The following is an 18297-nucleotide window of genomic DNA, read 5'->3' as shown; positions in this document are numbered from 1 at the left end:
AGAGAGTCCTAAGCAATTTAATCTTAGTGTACGTAAATTAGACATGGATGGTTTTTGTGTTTATTTAAAAGATATGTACTGTAAAAATTTGTAACTGTATTGTGTGTAGTTTGAATGTAGTGCAATAAATCTATAAGCCTTGTCATGGGGACCTGACATGTCTTAAGTGCTCTATCTGTCCATAAACAGCCCTTAGGTGAGGTAAAGGGCTGGTGGTGCAGGGGTCAGGAGAGAGCAAAGTGCTTTCCAAAGTGGCTTTGCAGCAAACATATTGAGATACTTGCTTGTCCACTACCAGACTCCAAGCAGATTCAGTCTTTCTTTCTCTCTGATGGGATCCTTTGCCATAATTGATTTGTAATGTATCTTGAGAGATTTTTTTGTGACTCTCAATTATTCCTAGCTAAACTGGCTTTGAATTGCTTTCAGCTGTCTCAGCAACAGATGTCAGGTATCACTAAATAATGAACAGTCATTTATGAGAAAGACAAGAATATTCACTCTTTCTGTAATCTTGGCCAAGTTAATCTTATACTGTCTACGTGTTTTTCAAAATAGTTTTGTATCTCTACTATTGGTGAAATATTAGGATATAGATAATGTATGAATATTGCTCTGGAATTGAATACAATTATATTGGGAACACGTCTTGCTCTGATGTACTGTTAATTCATTTTTCACCAATTATTAAATGTTAAAATAAAAACTTAGAGAATACAAGTAGTGCCATAAATCAATATGTGTCCTGAACTGCGGAGCAAATTATTTTTATAAGAGGGCAAGCTCCTGTATATATAATAAATCAAGGTCGTTATCTTTTGAGTTTCCTGATTAGAGTAATTAGTCATTTATGCTGATACAAAGCCATCAGTGAATACATTGCTTTGTTTCACAAATATTGAATATTCAAATTGTTTTGTAAGGGTCATTGGTTACCATCAACTGCACATTGTAATGTAAATTTGTTGTTTTGTTGGTGGGGAAGTAGTTTCCTCTAACCCAAATTAATACACCAGGCAACTCTCCTGCAGTTAGAACAAACTGCCTTTAAGACTGTAACATGAAAACTAATTTAAAATGTCAGATAGGACATAGCAGGTGGAGTTGGGTAGGGAGTCAGTAGTAACTGATGCTTAGTGCTGAGGAGAGGGTCTCAAAGTTAGCAAGGGCTACTCCATGGCGTGCAGATGACTGCCTCTCGGGAAGGCTTGCTGTGCGGGTTTCCCCACTTCGGCAACTGCCGTGCTCATACCCGCCCGTTCCCACAAACAGCTGCGGAGAGGTCTGGTTAATGCCATTTGCAAAATCTTTGGAAATTTGGGAACTGCATATCCTTTTATACCTGTAAAATACTGCTATTACCCAAGGAGCTTCAGTTTGGAGCGTGAGTTCTCTCCAGCTAGGCATAAAACACAGGTCATCACCAAGCTAAAATTCCTGCTCTTGAGATACAGCAAACCATGTGCGAAATCAGACTTCCTCCTGCTCCACTTTAGCTGTTGATAAGATTAATCTGTTCTGGGGTAGGCTCAAACACAGCTTATTTTTCAGTATGAAAACACTGTGTGCATCTGGAATGTGATAGTTTCTCCTCTACTTCCAGACATCAGTTCTGACTAATAAGTACTTAGCATCATTTCCACAAAAGTCGCCCTTAGTCTGGAATAAACCCATACATTGAGGACAAAAGGCAATGCTTACTTGGAGAAGAGAAGTTCAGAAGTCTCCTAAGGTGTTTTTTGGGCATGAGTTGGGTATGCCTATGCTCATAGGTAGAAATAAGTAGGATGACCTAAGTAATTTCAGTGTAAGCCTAGCTTTCCTCTGGTGGCATTTTTGGTTTTATCAGTACTGCTGTCCCAGACTGGGTGCTCCAAAGAAGCATGATGCTTGTGAGCAATATGATTCATTGCTAATTAATCTTCCCTCCCTAAATGAGATGACAAATCTGGTTCCAAAATAAGCAGTTTATTACTTATTTAAAGGCTTCAGTAAGAAGGAAGTTAAAAGTGGTTGAAAATAGATTATATGGACTATGACTTATCACTGGCTCCTTCAATTCTTTTACCATACTTTCCCCTGTTCCAGTCTGTAAACCCAAAATGTTTTTCCCTGTCTCTCAGTAGCTGGTTTGTAGTTACTGCGGACACTCTAAAGAAAATGGAAATGGATTAAGCTGCTCTTCTGATCAAAGTCCTTTCAGTGAAAAGCATCACCTAATATAAAAAAAAAGAAGTTGATGTTACAATAAGAGAAGCGTATGTTGTCTTTTCAAATTGTGTACACATAATTACCGGTTATACTGACTGCTTTGTCAGGTATTCTGAGAATTGTCCCAAAATCTGTCCCGTACCAGGAGGTATGATGTCTTTCTCCATCCGGTACAGGGAGTGTTGGCACCTGACATTAATGCCTGAAAGCCACAAGAGCACAAATGTGTTCCTTTGGATGCTGCATCTGTGCTTTTTATTATGAACTGAAAAGGGCATTTCAGTTTGGTTCTTGAACTTTTCTATTTGTATTAATGGCAAAACTTTCACTGATTGAGAACTGATCACAACATGGTACAGGATCTTGTGAAAATGTAACACTAGAAAGGACCTAATGATCTAATTTGACTAAAACTTTCATTATATTTAAAGAAAGCAAGTCATTTTCTGGTTTCTATGTAAAATTCCAATCCAAGGGTAATTATGAATCTCCAAATTCTTTCATTTCATCTTAGATTACATCCTTTATTTAGGGTTAAAATAAGGGAAACCTTCCCATCAGTTACTTTGGTCACCTGCTGTGCAAACTACCAATGCCATGCTAATCTAAGAAGGAGTGTCAGTCACAGTCACATTTGAATTCCAGTGTAACAGGAAGGAGACAATTCCGAGAGGGAGATTAGCTGAGCTACTGCTATTTTGTACCACTTGATTTTAAAATCTACACTCAGTCAAATACGTCAAGAATGGGAGGTGTGTTTTTAAAGAGGTATGGGTTTGTTTACAGGACTGTTTTCTGAATTATAATTGTAAGATATTAATAATGAGGCATTACTATAGGTGCTTTTTTCTTCTAGCTTATACTCCTGGGAGAAATAGGTAATAGCATATAGGGTGAGGATTTGAGAGATTCGGTTTAGAAAGAGGGGTAGTTGTGACTAAGTACAGGTTAACCCATGAGCTCTTGCGTTTTTTTTCGTGTTGTTAGTGATGAAACACTGAGCAATTTCACAAGGAAGCTTAAATGTGCATTAGAGAAAGACTTTGCATATGCTAGGACAATGAAAATAGACATTTTTTCAGAGATTCTGTATTTCTAAGGATTGTAGCATTGTCCATAGTAAAAAAACAGGCAGGCTACAAGAAGTCTTCTAAAAGGATGAACACTGTCATTTGAAAAGAAAATAGGTACTCATGACTGTTCACCACCTGGGTATTAATGCAGCCAATTACTGTGTCCTGCCTTTCAAACATTATTGTGTTAGAGCAAGAAAAGAGGCAATATTGTATTTTATATGACCTTTCTAATGCTATATATACACATATAGATTTGTGTTATTTGTCTCTTTGATTCACTAAATGTTTCTTATTGGTGGCTCAAGGCATTTATTTATTGCAAGGCTTCAAGCTGTGGTAAGCAAGGTCATAGATTAAGAATTGATTTCCACAGTTGCTCTAGCATACAAACTAAATTTCTCTTGGTTGGTTATAAAAACTACAGCTGGGCATAAATTCAGCCTTTCAACATTGTCTTGAAAATTAACGTTAAAGCAAATGAGAAAATACTGTAAGTGTATATTGCATGCTTAATTTAGGCCTTCAGCTAAAACCTAAGGAAAGCAAATTGTTTTTACGCTGCAAGCTTCTAAGTAAAACCATGCTAGTACTGAAGGGTTTTTTTATGTCACTTGGGGTTTTTTTTGTTATTATTTTATGTCTCCCTTACTTTTTTAATCAGATTTTCTGTACAGTTTTGGCAAGTCATGTTTTGATCAATATGTTGATTATTTCCTTGTTTTTGCTATATGCTTCTACAGTCATTACTAATTACAATAAGAATATAGGTTCCAAAATGGAATATAGTTTCTCTCCCTTGGAAATAGACAGTCCTCCTAGAAATAGAAAAATCTGCTGTTTTGTTAGCTTTGTCTCTAATGTGAAACACAGCATCTTGTTAAACCGAAGGAATATTTAGACTGTAAACTGAAAATTTACTAAAATCAAGAAGGTATGTTTTGGGGGTGTTTTTAAGGTGTTCTTTGTGGGTTGTGGGGTTTTGTTTTGTTTTAAGATGTGCTTTGTGTCGGTAACAATAGTAGAACTACACTGTGCGCAGCAATCAGTTTGTGTAAATGTCAAAGATGTATAACTCTCTGATGAATCTTTGCTGCAATACACAGATTCCTAATAACTATATAATAAATTTTAAGTTACAGAAATTGGCTTCTTAGATACGTCTTTAAAGAAAATATTTCTGATATAATACCTTGCCCCTGCCCTCCGTTTTTGAATTAGTATGTCTAGAGCAGAAACCGTAATATGTAGTGTATATTTTCAGATCATAGTCAACATCATCAGGTGGCTTTACAAATATTAGCTTGGCCTCTACTGTTCCTGCATGCATCAGAGTTACTGTTTCTGCCATTAGCAGAGGAACCAAAGTGCAAAATTATTTGTCTAAGCTGACAGAGAGCATGGTGTTTGCTTGGTGGGAACTCGTGGTTGGCAGTGCGCAGTTCACACTGTACCTTACAGCACTGGCCCGCGAGGAAGAGACTGGCCTGTCAAATGTTTTGTGGTACGCTGTTATACTAAAATAGAGGCTGAATTGCCAACCCTGTTGCACACTAGGGCATGAAATAACTGTCTTCACAGTGGCCACAATATGTATGTAGAGAAAAACAATTGGAAAGCAAAGTGCTGTGTGGGATGAGAGTGGTAAAAAAGTTTGGCGGGTAAAACAGGTATGGAGTTATTTAAAAATATAAGCTTTGTTAAGAAAAAAAAAATGTGTGCAGAAATGAGGTACCTCAAACATAGAAATCTCTCGTCTTTCCAATTCAGATGGATGTTTTGGAGGAATGAAGTTGTGAAATTCATCTGTTGGTACAGATTCTTACCCCTCCCTGAACTGTATTTTGCAGGATTAGAATAGACGGATCTCCTTTCAGGGCTGTTCCCAGCAAGCCATTTTGTTAGCACTTGATCATATTTTGCAAAATCTTGAGTTGGAGCTTCTTTTGAGGTACTGAAAACTGAGGATTTTGTCAGTGTTTAAAATGCCCATGTCCATAATGAACTTCCTTTTGACTTCCTTGAGATTTTCATATGGAGATATCTCAAAAAAATGCAGCTTTGTGGTGAAATGACATGAATCTATTCAACTCAGACTTTCTCTGAATAATAAAACAGTCTCACTGAAAGCCTTGTTAGGAAGGAATTACGATTATCAAGTCTGGTAGTCAGAAAGGCTTCTTGTTAGGGTATTACTGCAGGACTAACTCAAGCATGGTTATGCCTGACTGAATGCAAGATTTCCGCCCATTTCCGAAATGTAGATTTCTTTTTTGAAAAGCAGTTAAATATGTATGAAGAATCTTGGACTGATTCATTAACTTTGAATAAATTCCTGTGGCAAATGAGGGAAATGAAGAGAAAGCAAAAATAACCAGTTGAGCAGGACTCCTTGTGGAAGTTTGGCTGCCTGCAGAGACACAGGGCTAGTACAGCTATATGACTGATAATTCATTGTAGATCCACCTGACGGCAAAACAACCTTTTCAGAAGTAGATCTGGCACCAGCCTCCTCTGTATTGATGTAGTAGTACAGATTTTCACATTTTTTTCTTTTCTCCGCACCCTTGCCCCAAGACAGGGGAACTAGATGGAAGAATTACCGATCAGTTTTATTCTGCTCCTGTGATGAGGTTGGTGTAAGAACATAAGAGTGCTAGAAATCTGGTATTCTTCTACTTTTGGATGCTTCTTGACATCAGATGTTTTCCTAGAAGTGGCAAAGTCAGTCTCTGCAGTCACCTAATTCTCATGCCCAGTATTCTCCACATGGAACCATTCTCCAGTGACACCCAGTGCAAAACATTAAAAAATGGTGTTTCCAACAAACAGAACCGAAGAGGCTGGTGAGCAGGGAGAGGGAAGCAGTCTTGCCATTTGTGCCCTCTGCAGTGGGCTCCGCAGAGAGAAATGAATGGAGGGAGGTGAAGGGAGATGAACGATCTCTTGTATAAACTACCTGAAAAGACCCTTGGAGATTTATGGACAGGAGTTGGCAGTGTACATCTGGGGAAGGTCTGTCTAGCTGCAGCCTAGAAGTTTGGGCTTATGTAGGAATCTGTTGTGAAAAATGCTGCTTGAAAAAGTGCGCCCACAAGATGTATTTGGGACGGCTGGGGTCTTTTGAGTAAGCAGAGAAGTGTGCTACTGCGGTGGCTTTGGTATTCCCTTTGCATTTTAATTCTGGTATGTTTGTTATCTCAGCACTTGGTGCGAAATCCAGCAAACTCTGTGATCTTTCTGACTTTAATTGGAGAATTAAACTTGAAAAGTTCCCTGAAGTTTTAAAATGTGTAAATAGAAATGTTCTTACCATACTTTGATTTTTGTGACACAATTTGTGCTTTTTCAAATTGTTGTTATCATAATGTACGTATGCTCCAGTGGTAGTATTATGTTACTTTAGTGGGGATTAATTCCCCAAAATCCAATATCTGCAGCCAGAGGGCTAACCAGATCATTTCAGAAAGATCAAGGGACCACAGTCATTTACATTTGATTTGGCTTCCTCCGACTCAGCCAGGTCAAAAAGATCAGAGATCACCCCTGTATCTGTGGCTGGGGATTCTTCCAGTTTGTGGGATTGCACGGCAAGTACAGGGATAGCATATGCAGCTTCTGTGCACCCCACTGTACAGCGCTTGGGGTCAGGCACTGGTCTGAAGAAGGCAACTAATAACAGGAATTCATCTATCGCTCTCCTGTCTGCACATCTCCTTGGGAATATAACTCCTTGGCGTGTGTTAAAACAGCAGTGAGGCTTCTTTAACCACTCTGAGAGAAAACAAAAAACTAAATCATGCAAGCAGTATCTGGTTATGCATTCTTGACTTCATCTTCCTGCCATCCGCTGCCCTGCTCTGATATGGATGGTTCTGCAAACTACACTCCAGCAGAAGTTGTGAACAACCGGTCTTGCTGAGCATCCCAAGCCTCCTTCCGTCTGCCGTTCCCTCAACACTAGAAACAACTTCCCCAATAACTGACAAAGACTTCAGATTACAAAACTTAAGCAAACATGTTCATGGCGCTTTTTTTCTCATGATAGTGGTTTTATCAACGACCAGATGCCAGCACCAAATGATGGTTTGGTCCCAGGTGGCTTTACTCTCTGGTGTGCTGGTGGAAAATGGGACCTCCTGTATGGTATTAGCAAGGAAAAGGATTTGGATGAGCAAGAAGTAAAGGCTGCCAAAAAACGAAACTATGTGACCAAAGGAGTCCTGGTACTGTGGGTTTTGAAGGCTCTATAATTTAAAAAGTATCCAACTCATTAGTGCATCCTATCTGTTTTAAAACAGCTTTAGTTATACCTCATTCTTCACTGCTTCTCTGCTGTGGAATTTTTCCTTTGTGATACGGCCAACTTTAAATGTTTCAGGTTTTTCTCTCCCTAGTAGAAGGTGTAAAATCACAGCAACACAGCCGAGCATGAAGCAGTTCTGCACTAAGCATTCCACCTCTGTGGTGGAATGGAAGCCCCATTGCTGTGATTACATTTGAGCAGCTCTAGATTTCAGTACTGCTGCATCATTTTCCTTTCAATTTTTAATTAGAAAGTTTTCCTAGCCAGGAGACAAAACAATACGGGGTTTTGTATCCACCGCCAGCCCCTCCCAAAAAAAAAAGGTTCAACTGTGAGTGAAATGCTATTAAAAACAACATTTGTAGAGATGCCAAGTGGGAAGAGACAGCAAGCATGTAAAGAACAATTAATTTGTTTCAGAAAGAATATACGTAAAATAATAAATGATTTAAAAACAGGTTTTCTTCTGTTTCTCTTCTTTAAATCTCAGTTTTCCATAAGAATAATAATAGTAATTTTCTAACTAGGCAATGAAGATTTTCGTTCCACTTAATGTCTCAGTAACCTTGCACTGAAATGCTAGTATTTCACAATACTGATATCTAATTTTAGTAATCAACCCTTATGCATTGAATGTGTTGAAATTTACTACTTTCTACGCTTACAGGTTTTGATAAAGGCAAGCAGACTTCATTCAGTTCATTACTATAAGGCAAAATGAGGCACTTTGAATTTTTCATAAGGACACACATTTTTGTTTACGGATGGATGAACACATTAAGTTGTGTAACACCTGTGTCTAAGTAGATGTAGAAGAAGGTATGTATGCTGGGCACAGGTTAGTTTTCCTCCAGATATGTAGGCATAAAGCCTGAATAAAAATGCAGCGTTTAGTTTTCAGACATTGCACAATGTCCTTTGGTCAGCAGTTACTTTATACAAACATGGTTCCTATATTACCGTGCAGGACTGTAGCAATCACCATAAACCCAGGGTTGGCAATGAGAATATCTGAGCAGAATAAGAAGACCTTTCCAAAAGGAAACTTGCAAGAAAATTTCTTTCATTTGAAAGGCTGTGGTTGACTTTCTCAAATTATGGTTATTTGCTCATCTGACCCATTTATCCAGTAAAAATAGTACTAAATCCTGTGACCTCTCCAGTAGAGCTTCTTTGATCATGGGAATCTAGTATTCGTTGCTTGATGGCATTTGCTTTTATAAACAAGAACAATTGTTAATGTTCTTGTGAGTATCCTAAATCAGCATTTGGAACATACATATTTCAGGTGTGAATACGCAGCCAGAGCTTGATACTATAACCACTGTGTTCCAGTTATTTATTTGGTAAGTATTTTCATATTTTTGAAATAAAAGGTATGGATTTTTTTTTTTTTTTTTTTTTTTACCAAACTAAAATTTTTGCAATGGATCATCACTAAAAATCAGAATTATCACGGGTCCTTTCTCAGTCTTCAGTCTTTTGCAAATTGCAGTAGCATACCTTCTGAAAAACATGAATGCTGATTTAGAAGAACGCCTTGAATCACTGATGTGAGTTTAAGAAGCGGCATCAGCAATGTAAGATGGCTATACTACAATTTTCACGCCATGGAAAGTCTGCTCAGTGTTTTGCAGTGCCATGCATGCTCTGTTACATGGCATACATCTACACTGGCTCAACCAGCGGAAAATCGACAAAAACATGCAGAGGCTGAGAGAGATGCTTGAAGAAGTTGAAGAAGTAGAGGTCATCTGGTGTGAAGCTTCTAGGTATGCCCTTCTTTTTATCAACAAAATGACATAGTACTTGAACTATTGATTTTCTTTTAGTTGGTTTCTGAATACAGATTTGTTTAGAGTATTTATTGCTTTCTTGTTGACAGAAAGTTGAAGAAGGGAGTTGAACAAAACGTACAGGGCAGTTCATATTAATACAGAACTTTTTTCCCTTTTCCGCCCTCTCAATAAAATGCACTGGCATGAGACAATTTGAGTGCAATCCTGATGACATGGAAAAGCAAAAGAGAAGGCCACAGACTTGCAAATAAAACTTAATTGTTATTTGCTCATTTGAAACTGTTAAGGAGACAGCCAATACATTGCTCCATGACTAGCTCTAAGTTCCTAATGGTACCTGAACTATGATTTATATATCACATCATTCATGTACTTGATCATCATTCTCTCATCATGTTTTATGTTCTTGGCCTGTCCGAGTTCATTTGTGACAGAGCGAAGCCTCTGTGCTCTTTTTGGATGGCTTTTGGTTTCTGTTTTCCTTTGTTTTAAAAATAATCAGATTGCAGATCTTACACGGGGGGATGAGTGGTGGAGCTCGTCCTTGCTTTGCTGCTGGATCATGAGCATCTGATACATGACAGTTCTCCGCTTGCTGCAAAACTACTCTAGTAACTCCATGCTGTTCTGATTGCTTTTTCTCCTTTTTTGCCTCTCAAAGGCACCGATGTGTGGATGTTTCCTGACTCATTAGTACTTTTTTTTAATTCATTGAGAGTTATTTCTCTTTTATTCGAAAAGAGAAGGAGGTGGTAAAAACTAGCTACGCTGGAGCAGAGTAATAGAAAAACAACTAGCTATTCAGGCTTAGTTTAGGGAAAAGACATTTTCCTCCCTTATTGTCTTTCTCTTAAATAAGCCAAGAGGTGGGTTTGTTCTTTTATCCACACCCATCTTTATACTTTTCTTCTTTACACTCATCTGCAGATCAAGTCCATTGCTAAACTGAGATGCTCTCTCTACCTAAACTTAACGTGACCCTAAGAGTAGCCTTAAGAAAGCGAACGCACATCATCTGTGTGCTTTCAGTCTGTGTTGCTGTTTGCAACCTGAATATAACTGGGTTTCACGGTACCCACAGCGTGCCAGAGAAGAGCTAATCCTGGAGATGGGTAGTATATTGCTCCATATTGCCCATTCCTAGTCCTGTCAGGCCATAGGAATAAGCATGGCTCTGTGCTGAGGCTTCCCCCCTCAACATAGTCCTGGAATTGGGGCTGACGCAATGTCTTCATATGGGGTGGAGGGTTTGTACTGTGAATGGCAGTTGAATTTACAAGTAAAAAGGAGCTCAGATACCCACTGAAAAGACTGTATTGATATAAGGAGCTGAGATACTGGATGTGGAACTAATGAACACACAGTTTTGAAAACTTGGGGGCTTAAGGAAGAAATTAAATGACCTCTCTGTTGTATAGCAGAAGTGGATCAATGGCTTTGTTTTTATGTTTTTCTTTGAAAGATATCACCTGCTGGCTGCAGAGTGGGTGGATTCAGCTTCCTTCTGGAGCCTGAGTAAATCACTCAAGGAAGATCTTGTTTTCTGCTGCATCCTAAAGACAACATGGAAGGCGAGAGCATCTATGAGGTTGATTCTGGAGATGGACTTGGAGGTAAGGATGCCTATGACTTATTTTTGCATTCATCCCAGATGGCTGGTTACAGGAAGCCCCTATAACAATGGACCTCGGAAGCCACAAAGAGCAAATGTGATAAAGATGTCTACAGTTCATTGATTGTATTATGTCACTTTACAAGCAGTGAATAAAAATTTTTGAAAACAACTGTGTCCTAGAGGAAGTGGCACACCTAGACACTGCACACTCTAAATGTTGTTATTTAGAGTCTGAGATGTCCCAAAGATGATGCAAACCCTAAATACTTACAATAAAACTAAAGGCATGTAGCCTTTTCTCCTTTCTTTGTTTCTCCTTTTTCTGTCTCTCACCTACTGAATAACTGTGTTGCACACACTATCTGTTTTGTTTGTATTTTTTAACTGTGCTGCAGAAAACGGGATGAAATGGTACTGACTCTGTCTTCTATACTAGCGACCCATGTGTAGATGGAGACTTTTCATTGACCTAAAAGGAAGAGTTCTTGTTTTTACTTAGCTGCTAATTGTACAAGTGTCCTTGGGCAAATTAGCTAACTTCATTGCTGTGGTTTATCATCTTCATAATGGGGTGAACAGCTTCTCAGAGGAGGTAATATTACATACTTCTACAGGGATTCTGTTCTTTGTATATAACGCGGAGGACCTTTGACAGAGTTTTTGGGTAGGTCCATCTGTTTTAAATTCCTGGTTTAACACAGCTTCTTCTGAGATTAACTAATCAAACACCTTTATCTAGTTTGCAGAACACCCTGAACTGCCTAGGTCAACTCACTTTTAAACTCAGAAGTCTAAATATTCTGGGAAAGAACGAGGTTCGACATTAGAACGTTGTAATAACAAAGACTCGGTGTGCTGCACATCTATTTGATGGTTTGGGTGTTTTCCTGTGACTGGATTGTAACCAGGCAGATTGTTTTTTCTCTGAATATACTGTGCTTGTGCTAAGATGCCCCCTTTTGTGTTTAATACTTCTGTAATACTTTTCCTGGGCCCTATCTGTATCAGCAGTACTATGTACTAGGAGGAGCAGTTTCTACTGTGTTACCACTGAGTTTCCTTCTCATTAATGAGTTGCTTCCAGACAGTTGGACTAACATGCAGATGTATCCTTAAACAGTTTACTCTTTTTTTTAAAGACAAAAAACCCTAATGGTTCAAGTTACCTTTAAAATTCCTGATAATACTGTCTATGAAATAACTATTTTGTTGTAATAAATTTTATGACAAGAACAATATAAATATTATGACAAGAACAATATAAATATTTGTGCTCAAGTAATGCCTTTCTGCTAGGTGAATGAAGGGTAATAGAGTAGCAGCATTCTCTTTGACTTTCTGAGCATTTGTGTTGCCCTCTCCCAAAGTTTTTGAAACACCTGGAGCCATCATTACGACCGTGAATGATTAGGTTACTTTTTCATTTTGTAACCTATCTCAAGCACTAGTTTTCTGGCCTTGCTGCTGTGTCCTTCAGTCACTGAATCTCTGCTGCAGTACTACATCTTTGTCATGTCTTTCGTGCCACTTTGAGCATGGAAAAATTCTTTCAGAGCTGAGGTCAAAGACAATTTTGTATCCCAGCCCTCCTTGAGTCTGGCCTTTGTTGTTATAATAAATTACTGTCCTTGATGTACATTTTTCTCATTTATATAGGCAAGAGTGAGTGTGTGTGTTTAAGTACGCAGAATGGGTAACCATATTTCTGGCTTGTCCTGCTCTCTTTCTTTTTGGATTCTGACTTAAGATCATAAGCTCTTCAGAGCAAATTTACTAGTTTTGGGAAATAGAATAACTTGTCATTGACATAAGTTGAATAGAATTACTGGTATGAGAACAAAATCTGATCATATATGTGATAGGGCTATATTTACAGCAGCATGTCAGTATCTCTGTCGTACATGTATGTACGGCACTTTTTTGGACAAAGTGTGCTTGCATGAGTAATTCTAACCACAGAGTACCATTTCACATTTTTCAGAAAACAGGTGATGTTCTCTCATGTGAATTGCTGAATAGCAGCTCAAGTAAAAAAAATTCCTTGCTTCATCCCTTATAAACTAAATAAAGGTATATCAAAACAAACTCAACAAAAATTCCCATTCTGAAAGTATGAGGAGTGGGCAAGAGCTAGCTCTCTGTTATGATCGGCCCATCAAGCATTCCTATCTGATGAGTAAGGGAAGCGTTCGAAGCTCCTGTGTTTTAAAATCAAGGGCGACTAAAACTTTTAATGTAGCTTTCCTAAGTTTCTTGGATTCTCTTTGTCCTGCTTTTCCCACTTCTACTTGAGGTGCCAAAATGATAAGTATATGCTGTTCATGGAGCCAAACTATAGGGAATTTTGCACTGTTTTACAGAATGTGATTGAAATAAAAATGTGACTTTAAAATAAAGCAAATATCTTTTGGAAGATCAAGGACATGCATACTTTCTGAGATGGGCACATAGTTCTCAGTGGTGTATAACAAAGTTTGTATGCACCCTATGTATTATACTTTGAGATATGTACATATCAAGCACAAATGTATGGTTACAATTAGGCTGATTTGATGTCTGAATTATGATATATAAGACACCTGAGACAAAACAGAAACATGCCCATTTTCAGCAACACGAATAGAACATGTCAAGCATTTTACGAGTACAATGAAATCACCTCCAAAAACCATAGTATGTTTTGTTAATTCAAGGTCTGTGGTCTCTGATGGAAGAGTTTCCTGGGACCATAAACTCCCAGTGAGACTGCATGAGTTTGAGGGTCAAAAGACCTTAAGAATTTTGTGGCCATTTCTTGTCAGATCCAAAAAAATAATATTACCAAAAACATTACCCCATAGTTCATTATTTTATTAGTAGAAAATCAGGCCACTATTTTTAGATTCAGGAACCCAAAGTAAGGCTCTTCCCCTTGTTTTAACTGAAAAAAAGTGTTTGGATTTTCATAGATGTGGGTGGCTTATAGCATTCCTTAAGGCCAGTAAAAGCTGAGGAACGATGCTTATAGAGATCAAGTAAATAAATTTGATACTGTGGAGTTAACTCAGACTTCTTTAGTTTAAAAATTACCCCTAATATTAAAAGCAGTTTAGGTAGCTGTACTGCGGGCATGTTGACTTGATGTTACTTCATAGCAGGTTTTGAGTGCCTCTTAAGTAATGCACAAAGAAGAACAGAGCTGACTTTTCTCCTGGCCTATAAAGCCAAACTCGGTGAAGGTCCCTGTTATGCAGTTGAATAGAGTCTCCAGAGTCCAAGCCACCCCAAACATGGTGGAGAAGAGACAGGACTGTAATTCTTCACTGTGCAATGCACTGAAAACCTGTTATAGCTGACCTAGAACAGATGGGCACATCTACTTCAAAGCAAAGACTTCATAGCTTCAGTTGCCTAGGAGAGATTTCTGCTTTCCTCAGACAAAAGAACTCTGTGGTGGGGTGACCTTGGCTGGCTGCCAGGTGCCCAGCGAGCTGCTCTCTCACTCCCCCTGCTCCACAGGACAGGGGAAGAAAATAAGATGAAAGGATAAGGAGAGGGACATCACTCATCAATTACTGTCACAGACAAAACAGACTCAGCTTCAGAAAGATTAATTTATTGCTAATTAAAAATATAGTAGGTTAGTGACAAAAAAAAAAAACACACTAAAACCACCTTCCCCTCATCCCCTTTCTTCCCAGACTCAATTTCACTCGTTCCTTCCTGACTTTTCTGCCACCTCCTGCCACCCCTGAGCAGCACAGGGGGATGAGGAATGAGGGTTACAGTCAGTCCATAACACTTTGTCTCTGCTGCTCCTTCTCCTCATGCTGTTCCCCTACTCCAGTGCAGGGTCCCACTCAGGGGATACAGTCCTTCACAGATTTTTCCAACGTGGGTCCTTCTCACGGGTTGCGGTTCTTCAAGAACTGCTCCAGTATGGATCCTTTCCATGGGGTGCAGTCCATCAGGAATGTATTGCTCCAGCATGGGTCCCCCACAAGCCACAGTTCTTGCCAGAAAACCTGCTTCTGGGAGGGCTCCTCTCCATGGGCCACAGGTCCTGCCAGGAGCCTGCTCCAGTGTGGGCTCTCCATGGGCTGCAGTTTCCTTCAGGACATCTCCATGTGCTCTGGTGTAGGGTCCTCAGTGGGCTGCAGGTGGATATCTGCTCCATTGTGGTCCTTCACAGGCTGCAGGAGGACAACCTGCATCACCATGGTCTCCTCCATGGGCTGCAAGGGAATTTCTGCTCTGGCACCTGGAGCACCTCCTGCCCCTCCTCCCTCACTGACTTTGGTGTCTGCAGAGTTGTTCCTCTCACGTGTTCTCACTCCTCTCTCACGACTGCTGTTGCGAAGCTTTTTTACCTGTTCTTAAATACATTATCACAGAGGTGCCACTAGTGTCACTGATGGGCTCAGCTCTGGCCAGCGGTGGGGTCTGTCTTAGAGCTGGCTGGAACTGGCTCTGTCCGCCATGGGGGCAACTCCAGGTCTCTCTCACAGAGGCCATCCCTGCAGCCCCCCTGCCAAAACCTTGCCATGTAAACCCAACACGGACTCTTACTGTTATTCCAGAGCAATATGCTGCTTCAAGTCTATTCCTCATAGATTTGATGCAATTCTTAGAGGTTATCGTCATTAAATGATTGTCTTTATTATCAATATCTTGGCTACTTTGACGTGTTCCTAAAAGTAGTCACTAACTTGGACAATGTAGAGTTAAGTATATTTCAAGGTGTTTCTTTAGAAACTTTTAATCCTTTTAATTATGGAATGATATGATTATTAATTAAAACTAAAGATCAGCTCTATTATTTTTCTGCTTCCGTGACTTGATTTTTCAAAATTTAATCCTGTTTGTTTTGGCAAAGAGTCTACAGTGTTTAGATATGTATGCAGAATCAATACCATAGCACACGTTTTTCCTTGCTCCCTGTACTGCATTTTAATAAGAACCTGAAGATTTGCTGCTGCCCAAAAGGTATGATGGGGAAGAGACTGGGGAAGAGTTAAGCAACTTTTGTGGTTCTGTTGCGTTGTTGATGTTACACCAGCTCTGCTTTTGGCCTGCTGTTTTCACTTGTAGCTCTTGTTCAAGTGAAAAATCTTCCTGCACGTTAGCAAGGCTGTGAGGCAGTTGCTATGGTATTCAGCTTTTTTTTTTTTTTAACCAATCCGCTTGCTTTTGTGATGATTCAGCCCAGAATAAGAAATCGGTCACACAGGCTAGAGCTGTAATCAAAAGAGCAGCTATTGTTGGCTTAAAAATCTATAGAGGTTGGGAGAACAGCAGAATTTGAGTGTCAAGAAAATATTTATCATGGTCTGTGTTTACGGTATATATTCTAATGTGTAACTAAATGCTAGTAATGGTGGTAATATCAGTAGTCCTTTTTCAGGATGATAATAAAAACAGAATCGCTGGACTAATTTCTCTGTTATTTTATCACCCCAAAGGCATCAGTAGTTTCCAGCTAAAAAAATACCAGGTATTTTAATTCTGTGGCTGGTTTTTATTGTTTTTTGTTGTGTTAGTATTTGTAGTATGTTTCTGACACAATATTATTTGCTAGTGGAAGATTACCAGACTCTGCTGCTTGTCTTCTCAATTTTAGTGTTGCTGTTTGGCTAATCGGAAAATTCTGGAAGACTGCTAGGTAATGTAGAAGGACTTTAAAGTCATAATGGTGCTTATATGTAGCTGCAGGGATCCAAGGATAAAAGAAAGACAAGGTATTTGCAGAGAGGTATATTCTGATAGATGGACTATCCAAAAAGGGAGGACAGACTTTTGTGGGTCTTCTGCAGGTTTTAAGAAGCTCTTGTCTGTTTGAAGGCAAGGTTGTTCTCTTCCCCATCCTGTCTGCAACTGTATCAGCAGGACAAATAAAAGATTCTGCTTCTTTTGTACAAAACAACTTCTTTCAGAAGTCATGGCTATACCACAAATAAAACTTTTACCTTTCAATTTAGAAATCACTAGGAATCACACTTGTAAAAGACAGTGCTACATACTAAAAGGCCATCAAAATCTAGACAGTGCAACTGATAACAATAGGCATGTGAAAGCACATATTTGAATTTGGAAATAACTAGACAAAAAAAGTAAAGATTTACTCTAGGAATGCTTTTTGTCTGTGTGCTCTGTACAATACAGTGGCACAATCCTTTCCCAGTGGATAGCGGGATCTGCTGCAGAAACCTTTGCTTATTACTCCCAGAAGTGTCACGAGAGCTTTCATTTTCTTTCCCAGAGCCTTATGTGGTACCCCTTCTTTTTCTATATGCTGGTAATAATGTCCCACTGTGGACTAAAATGCTGACAGTGAGTAATGATATCTCAGCTCTCACTGAGTATGAACAAAATCACCTCCTAGTTATCAAGGGTTTGACTAAGAATAGTAACTGAATGAGGAAGGTGAATCTTGGGAGAGGCTTTAAATGATGCTGATAAAGAGCATGAACTTTTCCACCTCTGTAATAGCTCCATTTCAGTGTTTGAATTCCTCATTGTCACTGGACATCCAGGTAAACCTCAGCATGCTGTGTACATGCCACCAGAATAGTAAAGCAGTCAGCTGTGATGTCCAGGAAATACAGGTTTCTAAGCATCTGGTACATGACTTTGCAAGACATCAAGAGGATGATGTGCATCAGCTCATCAAAAAGAATGAAAAATCCACCTTCTAAGGTAGTACCAAAAAAAAAAAAATAGAAGCAGAGCAAAAAAGACTTGTCACAGCAAACTAAAAGGAAGAGTAAAACTCTTCCTTGTTTTTAGTAAGCAGTAAGTCTTAATTTATTGCACTGGGGTTCCTGCATCCTAATAAGTGGAACGTGGAGAGCTCCCCATTGACTGTTTAGCTAAACAGGCTGCAGTCGTTTTAGGTCAATTATTAATTATTATTTATGTCAAATCTGTGCTTTAAACACATACTTATGGGACCAACTCCCACGTTTTTCAGTGAAATGAAAACCTTAGAAAAATCTGGATGGATCAAGAGATTTTTTTAGAGTTTATGGTTTTGGATGGCCAAATTTAATGTATGTGGAGTTTCATGTTTGTTAGTTGCCACTGGATGTCTGAGAACATAAAAAACATACATCCAGGAGATACAGTTTTTAAGCATGTCCTCTTTTTACAAACACGATTTTAATGGCCCAGTTCACTGATGTTTATCTTCTGATGTTTTCAGATGAGCTTTTTATTGTTAGATGAGTTTTTCATTGTTTATTATTGTTCTTTAACTTATTTTTAAGAGCTATTTATGAAGTTACAAGATATGTACGAATGACCAGCAGTCATTCT

The 18297-nt window shown here is 38.9% G+C and overlaps 1 protein-coding gene across 1 annotated transcript in view; it reads left to right on the top strand.

Annotated features, from left to right (window-relative positions):
* The window catches only part of PPP2R2C (protein phosphatase 2 regulatory subunit Bgamma), a gene marked incomplete at both ends in the record, with an annotated part of 198319 nt that overhangs the window by 88825 nt on the left and 91197 nt on the right, over positions 1-18297 (top strand). Inside the window, 3 exon segments of the mRNA XM_082316372.1 lie at positions 10852-10887; positions 10890-10949; positions 10952-11002. Of these exon segments, the coding sequence (XP_082172498.1) occupies positions 10852-10887; positions 10890-10949; positions 10952-11002 (147 nt within the window).

The sequence above is a fragment of the Platalea leucorodia genome, assembly GCF_965183815.1.
Source record: "Platalea leucorodia genome assembly, chromosome: 6".
Lineage (NCBI taxonomy): Eukaryota > Metazoa > Chordata > Aves > Pelecaniformes > Threskiornithidae > Platalea > Platalea leucorodia.
This window is presented reverse-complemented; position numbering and strand designations above follow the sequence as displayed.